General features: G+C 38.6%; 1 protein-coding gene across 1 annotated transcript in view; it reads right to left on the minus strand.

Annotated features, from left to right (window-relative positions):
* Positions 1-3653: 3653 nt before the first annotated feature.
* Positions 3654-8797, minus strand: part of LOC106537035 (uncharacterized) — a gene marked incomplete at its 5' end in the record, with an annotated part of 7691 nt that continues 2547 nt past the window's right edge. The window contains 1 exon segment of the mRNA XM_014034401.1: positions 3654-4030. Coding sequence (XP_013889855.1) covers positions 3654-4030 — 377 coding nt within the window.

Genomic DNA, 8797 nt, shown 5'->3' on the forward strand with positions numbered 1-8797 from the left:
AAGCTGGAAAAATATGAAGGTTAATTAATTTACAAATCATGAGGTAAAGTTATTTTATTTAACTAGTGCATTATAAGTGTATTTATTTGTGTTTTTTTTAACAAATTTCTGCTTTTATTTCTAATTATGTCAGTTTCAGTCCTCCACAGAAATTACACCATTATCTTAAACATTTAACCACATTGAACATTGGCAGTGCAAAGTCCTTACAACTAGTAACTGTCTCTCAAAAACAGTCCAATAAGTGCAAAAAGTTCAGTGTTTTAACCATTTCACAACGGAAACCCTGAGAGCGAGGTTTTTCCACAAGTTCAGCATAATGCTAAATATTTTTGTGCATAACCATTAGTATTTCAACATTTAGTGCATAGAACAAACTGAACAAATTCTTAAAGGAACTCCTATGTAAGAAAACAAAACTGAAATCATACCAGATGTTACAGTTTGTACCTCAGGATTCTGTTTCTCAAACCATGTACTCGAGCTGAGGCCTGGTCTGGTTTGATCTTCATCACCACTCTGAAGAAATTCAAACGAATACTTCATGTCATCTGGATACTTGAGATTGACACAGTAGATGACACCCATAAGCATAGCAAAGCCAAGTGTCACATCTTTAATGTTGTGAAGCACAATGGTCTCCTCCACCACAAGTGCCACATCGAAGACCTCGTGTGGAACGGTCCTCTGTTCACCACCTTCACAGGCAATCAGGAGACCAACCTGCATCCCCTTCATGGCATCATGCAGAATATCAGTGTAAGCCTTAAAAAAGAAGAAATAATTAATGAACTTTGTGTGCATGTAAAGAATGCAAATATTCAAATCTTTACACTGCAATTTTTTTATACTGTTCTATTGTGAGGTTTAACATTCTGCAAGTTTTGATACTTTAGGGGTAATTAAACTTTTAAAGTGGGGTTGATGCACTTCTGTCCAGCCAGTGAACAATGTAACACACTCCCAGTTTGTCAAAGCATAGAGCATAATGGCAATGAAACAGGGCAACAAACACTGTTGTGGATGAGGCCAACATCAAGAGGCACTAGATGTAAAATAAGCCCGCCTGAAAAAAAAGCAAGTGTGTACACCATATTCTAATTATTTTCAGCACTTTACTTTGTCGTCAGGCAGACCTTTTTACAAACTTTTTTCATCCACAGAACTTGTGCTCATGTGCATGAAAATACATGCAGATTAAAAACTACCATGGTGAAGCGCTGAAATTATCCTAAAAATGTAGCACACCAGTAGTGTTTCCATCCAATTGTAATGCAAATTTTGATGAAATTTGTAAAATTGCAAAAGGGGAAAAAAAATGCAAATATGACATGTTTCCATCAACTAGCTTTGAGCAAATCAACCAGGCTACACAAAGTGCAATTACGTCTGAAGTTGAAGTTAAGCATGGTGGTGGTAAACAGAAAGTAAAGTCTCCAACAGGGACTATGTTTTTGCAAACACAAGTGCTACATTTTTTTTTCCAAAAATGATAAATAAAGAGGAATAGGCAAATATGTAAACAGTTTTGTAATACAAATTTATTAGTCTTACATCACACATCCTGATGACAGCTGATGGATCATCACCTGATATGTAGTGGGGCAAACCAAGCAGAGCAGCAGCTCTTCTCCTTTCATTGGTGTCCTGCAAGAGAGGACGTACAGCAAGATGAATATATTTTAAATCAAAAATATCAAATGATGCCTCGTTTTCTAGCCGTCTGCAGTTCAGCTTACATCTTTCGCAAGGCAGTCCAATATGTCTTTGAGTAGCTGCTTTTTTCCAGATTTGGDTGCTGCTTTGTAGACCTCCAGGAGTCTTGGAACCAGGCCATCAAGTCCATCAACAAAAGACTCCACAAGGTCTGTGGTGATGATTCTTGTAAATTCAGCCCTAATCTGAGGTGACAGAATATAAAACGTCTCTCAATAGGACACAGCACACATGGTCTTAAATCATTAAACTTCTTGGAACTAATACAGTTGTGTGATTACCTGTTTCTCATGGAACAGAGCTGGCCATCGGGAGATAAGCTCTGTGATGTGTGGTTCATCTCCAACAATCTCTTTCCTTCGCTGAGAGAATGTAGAAACCATCAGATCCTCAAGTAGCTGGTGATTTGGGTCTCTCTTCAGCATTTCAACCTCCATTGTCTTCACTTCCATGTTTTCAGGACTCTGTCCTTCAGGTGGATCAGGACAATAGTTTACCTCCCCCTTCTTTGACTTTTTGACAGTTTCCCCTTTTGAACGTCCAGATTTTCGTTTGCTTATGACCACTTCAGGGCATCCTGCTGCACTCAGTTTTTGCCTGTAGTTTCCCATTTTAAATTTCAGGCTGTGAAGCCATGAGTACATCCCTTGTCGGACCCTGGTTCTCGCGGACAGGGATGCTTTTCCACCAGTGCTTTGGCCACATTTTCATAGTGTTGCCTTTCAGGATAAGCACTAATCTTTGACATACGGTCTGCAAGTGTGTCAAGGATATCAGTCTTCAAACTTTTAGAAATCACTGTCACAGATTCATCCTTGGCATATCTACAATTTGCTTCTTTCAGTTGCAGCTCCACATCATGCAAAAACTTTGGAATCGGGAAGGGTCAGGCCATTTGACAGAATCCGCAGTACTTGGAAAAGAGAGGCTGCCAGTATCCAGTGTAGAATCGGAGGAGTCATTATCTGTGAACAATACTTTCAAAGTTGCACGATCCACAGGAAGGTCTCTGATGTTGGTCAGGTTGCACAACTGATTATTGAAATCAGGATCCTCAAACTGCAAAATGAATCCTCCTCTTAGAGCAAGGTTGGTTCGCAACACCTGGTACAGTTCCTCGACACTTGAGGGGATGTCTTCAACTGAAAGACACCTGATTTCATTTTCTGACACTATGACGCGAAGCAGCAATGTAGACAACTTTGACCTGAAAAACAAAAAAAGAAAAGAAAAGGTGCACATTAAGAATAAATGACAAGACACTACATTCATAAGAGATGAGACAAAATATTGGGTTAATAAGACAATCGCCACTGACAAAATGGGGGTTGCAACTTGACAGTACAAAAAAAGTATTTGTTTATCTTATCAATTTAACAACTTTTTACTCAATATAACAATGAACTTACTAAAATAAATATGATGGAAAAAAAATAACATTTAAGATAATCAGCAACAGCAGTGTGGGGCAAGGAAAATCTCTGAAATTCAAAGATTTAATKGTGACTGTAATAAACTAAAATCTAACAGCACTGTCATCCTGTTTTAATTCCATCTTCAACGTAAGTTGTCAAAAACGGTGGCAGTGTCATGTTTTGGCTGCGCCAGTTGGTTCTCAGCTGCTTGTCACCCACAGCCTGCTCTCCAGCTCAGGATGGGAGACTGGTAATGAAGTGATTCAACAAAATTTGCTGTCTTCCTTAGTTTTTTTCCACAGTGCCACAAGACAAAGTTTGAGACTTTGTGCTATATAAACAAAACTGAAGTGAAACTGGATTGAATTACTGACATCAAAATTTGTATTTTTGTCATAAAATGAAAAATGTAAAAGATATTGTTCCATCAAAAAAATCTCAATTGTAACATCAGTCAAAATTCTCAAATAATTTTCTAAATTTTTCATTCCTCATTTCAGTGTGTAATTACTTACGGCAGTTTTATTTTAGTAAGAAAGTCTTGGGAGTGACCAGAAGACGGCCTCGAATGAAGTATGACACCAGTGGCAAGTAGTCGTTGAGATCCTCTGGTTTCACCAACAGACACTCAGGAGGGTTTTTCTTCACAAGATGGTAACTCCGTAGATACTCCACGTAGTGCGATGTAAAAGGTTCTATAATGAAGCAAACATTACTCTCCAAMACAATGCACACTTCTAAAATTTGTCCAAAGTTCGGCAATCCACTTGTACTCCCAGTAGAGAGAATCATTCCCTTTGAATACTTTGTTCCGTTCAGAAAGATGTGAGGGGTCAGTCCTACTGTGTCAACACTGCTGAACTTATTCAAGATGGCTTGTCTGATGGCAGCATCTAAAACTTCAAGGCACATATCAGACACCTTTGCTGTCTCCATTTCAGGCTTAAAGTCTCGGCATTGCAAAGTAATGTGCCAACATAAGTTGATGTCTTGTAGCAAGTGTAAGCAGAATGTTTTWAAAGTTGTTAGCATCTCGCACAGCCTTCTTAAAGAAATAATGTTTTGTCTCAAATCTGATTGTCCAACACAGTTGGAGGTCCAAACTTTTGAATAAGATATGGATAATGTTCAAAAAAGTGATGCTTGGGACACAACTTTTTTTCTGGGAAAACTGTCTGCAGCAACTGTCTGTGGTCTGATATTTTTGCCTGTAAATAACAAAGTGAGTCTGAAGTGAAATATGAGGTTGACAATAGCTCCACCAAGTCTCTGAGCTCAAGGACTAATTCCCATGTTTGATCACCTTCTGGAACACGGTGACCAATGATGAGCGGAAAGAAGCGCACAAGACTCCAGTTTTCATGTCCATTACCACCTAGAGTACGATTGCGCTTAAAAGTTGATGGAATCTTCTGAGGCCGGTTTGTCTTGTCAGAAAACTTAAAAGGAAAGCCTTGAATTTCGTTATTAAGCTCATCCAATGTGAAATAGTTCTTTAAAATCAAATCTGTAAGKYACAGAYYTAGTTCAATGGKTACAATGCCTTCCAGCACATCATGTAAAAAATCAGGTGGAAAACCTTGGCATGCATGAAAACCAGTCAATCTGTTAAGTGGACATTCTCGTTTCACACCATCAACAGAYGCAAGTTCACTMTGGTTCAASAAATTTACAGCTTCATCATACAAAGCTGATGTCCGTAAAACAAACTTTCCACTTCTGACATCACAAGTCTGTATTTCTTCACGATTACACAAACAAAACCTACAAAATTTTCCACATTAAAAGACTCTTGGAATCCACCTAGGGAGTGTGCAGCCATGTTGTCTGCAGCAACATACAAAATGGTCCCTTTTACATCGTTACACCGTCGGAAACTAGTCCTCAGCACTGTTTCATTACAATCAAGTTTATCTACAAACACACCAACTGTTTCTAGACACTGAATATCTTTTATCAGTGGCTCTAAAACATCATCATATCGATAAGTCTTGGCATGTTCAGTCTTGCACAATAAAGCCAGGTAGATTGACGGCAGTGATGATTTGTATCTTCTTGGCAAATTGGCAAGAATCCAATACACAGCACACACTTTGTGTTTATTTCTGGAGGTGCCAATGGGGTTACAAACTTCAAAATCATCAATGTTCAAAGTTATGCACAAACTAACATCTTCATGTGAGAGAATTTGATTTCTTTTAAAGTAGTCACCATCTAGACATGACTTGTACTGCCCAGATTGTTCAGATCTGTTTACTCTCAATTCATTTAGTACCTCGTCTCTCTTTAGAATTACAGAAAGTAATGTTAGAATCGGGACATACACAACAGTATGATATTTTTTGTGTCTATTCAAAACGTATTCAACAGGCTCAATGACAGTAAAGTTCAGTCTATAAAATGACTGTCTTTTAAATTCTGTGCCTAAAGGCCCCTCTCTTGAAAGTAAAGTGAGTGGGTTTGCACTCTCTAAAGCTTCAGTCAAATATGCTGTTAAGTCGTCTGATGAGCAATTATGTGCTTTCGAAATATTTTCAATTATGTGCCGAGTTATTTGTCCGGAACATTCACCAACATCAAATAACTCATCAACAATTTCTTGAATTGCTGATTGTGACACATGAAGGACTGTTTGCAGGTGAAGTAATAGGGATGCTGTCTACAGTCAAACTCAGAATACAGTTCAATATGCAATCACTGCTGGAGGTAGTTTCCTCTCTTTAAACAGTGAAATTTCATTCGTCACCGGCCACCATTAATTAGACGCACGTGCGCACAAACATGTGAAACAAAGGACACGACAAATTCCTGACGCACAGCCTCTCCCGAAGCGTAACTCGCTTGCAATCAGCACTGGTTCCATGCAAAACTTTGACCTAGTGCCACATATGTGCTTCTGAAGAAGTTTATGATACAAAAATTGTGGTAGCTTCTTGTATTTCCTCTTAAGAACAGTTCAATAGAACAGCGCAACTGAGTGGTATACTGTGTGCTCAGCTACAGCGGGTAAAATAAGTATTGAACACGTCACCATTGTTCTCAGGAAATATATTACTAGAGGTGCTAATGATATGAAATTTTGACCAGATGTTGGTAACAACCCAAGTGATCCATACATACAAAGAAATCAACCATAAATGTCCAGAAATTAAGTTATTTGTAATAATGTGGAATGACACTGGGAAAAAGTATTGAACACGTGAAGAAAGGGAGGTGTAAAAAGGCATGGAAAGCCAAGACACCTGCTGAACTCTCTCAGTAATTAAAAAGCAAGCCTGCCCCTTGTCAGTGCAAATTAATATCAGCTGGTTCAGTCCCAAATGATGGCCAGGTATCACACAAGAACCATCTGATGATGGGTAAAAGTAAAGAGCTCTCTCAAGACCTTCACAACCTTACTGTTGCAAAGCATAATGATGGCATCGGTTACAGAAGAATGTCTAAACATCTGAAGGTTCCAGTGAGCACTGTTGGGGCCATAATTCGGAAGTGGAAAGAACATTATTTCACCATAAACCGACCACGACCAGGTGCTCCTCRCAAGATTTCTGACAGAGGAGTGAAAAGAATTATCAGAAGAGTTGTCCAAGAGCCAAGGACCACTTGTGGAGAGCTTCAGAAAGACCTGGAATTAGCAGGTACGTTTGTTTCAAAGAAAACAATAAGTAATGCACTGAACCACCATGGCCTGTATGCACGCTCACCACGCAAGACTCCACTGCTGAAGAAACAGCATGTTGAAGCTCATTTAAAGTTTGCTGCACAACATTTAAACAAGGTTGTGAAATACTGGGAGAATATAGTCTGGTCAGATGAGACCAACATTGAACTGTTTGGATGCCAGAATACACATCATGTTTGGAGGTCAAATGGCACTGCACATCAGCCCAAAAACACCATACCAACAGTGAAGTTTGGAGGTGGGAACATAATGTTTGGGGTTGTTTTTCAGCATATGGTACTGGCAAAATTCAAATAATTGAAGGAAGGATGAGTGGAAAAATGTACAGAGACATTCTTGATAAAAATCTGCTTCCATCTACCAGGATGATGAAGATGAAACGTGGCTGGACATTTCAGCAAGACAATGAGCCCAAACACAAAGCCAAGGAAACTCTCAGTTGGTTTCAGAGAAAGAAACTAAAGCTGCTGGAATGGCCCAGCCAATCACCTGACCTGAATCCAACAGAAAATCTATGGAAAGAACTAAAGATCAGAGTTCATAGAAGAGGTCCACGAAACCTTCAAGATTTGAAGACTGTTTGTGTGGAAGAATGGGCCAAAATCACACCTGAGCAATGCATGCCACTAGTTTCTCCATACAGGAGGCGTCTTCAAGCTGTCATTGACAACAAAGTCTTTTGTACAAAGTATTAGATAAATTTCAGTAAGTGTTTTCAATACTTTTTCCCTGTGCCATTCCACATTATTACAAATAACTTCATTTCTGGACATTTATGGTTTGATTTCTTTGTATGTATGGATCATTTGGGTTGTTATTGACATCTGGTGAAAATTGTATTTCATTAACACCTCTAGTAATATATTTACTGAGAAAAATGGTGATGTGTTCAATACTTATTTTAACCGCTGTAAGTTAATGTGCAATAACTCCTTCCCTCACTTGGCAATTAACAAGCTGTTGTTTTAATGTCCTGTGTTTAAACATGTAACAGAGACGCAACTTTAGCTCTATAACCTATTTTTAAAATGGACCACGTTACAAAAACAATTTAAAAAACGACAAAAGTTACTTACCTTACTTGTACGGCGCCGTCTCACCTCACTTCGGTTCGGTTCGCATTCACAAAATGCCTGACACCCGCCAAACTTTATGCTTCCGAGACAGATCGAGGTCTTGTTGGAAAAAATGTATTCATCCGCGACTTTGCTTTCAACGTCTTTAATCTGGTCAGGTGGTGTTCCTCTTCTTCATTTAATAGCTGTAACTGGAATGGAGAACTTTATAAAGTCTAACTAAATCTTAACTTTAGTCCCTTATTGGATAAAAGCAAATTCCCAGCACTATTTGTAGCGCGCATTAATATTGCCAGTGATGATCAGTTTTCATAAGATCGGTTACAATTTTAAAACTCAGATTATTAAGTTATGTTCACACATTTAAATTCCACTGAACTGACTCACTTCCTTGAGTTGTGTTATGGCAATATTTATTTAGTTGAAATGCGAATAACTCATGAAATTAAGTTGAAATTTCATAACTTTTTTATGTTAATTGGAAGTAACTTATAGAAAAATGTTATGATAACTAATTGAGGGCAAGACTTTTAACAGTGTGCCTACTATATTTATTTTTATTTATTTATTTTTTTCTGTCATTTTCTCATGCACACATCACAACAGGTTTCCCACTACAATCAGAGTGCACGTAATGTCACTTCTCGGTGCCATTTAGTCGCACCTCACCTCTTTTCTTTAACCCCCCTGTCACTCTATTATGCTGTTTTCCTCAGTGTAGTACAACCTGATGCTACATGCACCTGGGATGTTAGGGGGATAATCAAAACATATGATAACATCTGCACAACACTGGAAGATGCTTCGAGATAGGGCTGGGAATTACAACCCTACAAGATCACCACACACACACACACACACACACACACACACACACACACACACACACACACACACACACACACACA

This window comes from Austrofundulus limnaeus, unplaced genomic scaffold, assembly GCF_001266775.1.
Source record: "Austrofundulus limnaeus strain Quisiro unplaced genomic scaffold, Austrofundulus_limnaeus-1.0 Scaffold2100, whole genome shotgun sequence".
Taxonomy (NCBI): domain Eukaryota; kingdom Metazoa; phylum Chordata; class Actinopteri; order Cyprinodontiformes; family Rivulidae; genus Austrofundulus; species Austrofundulus limnaeus.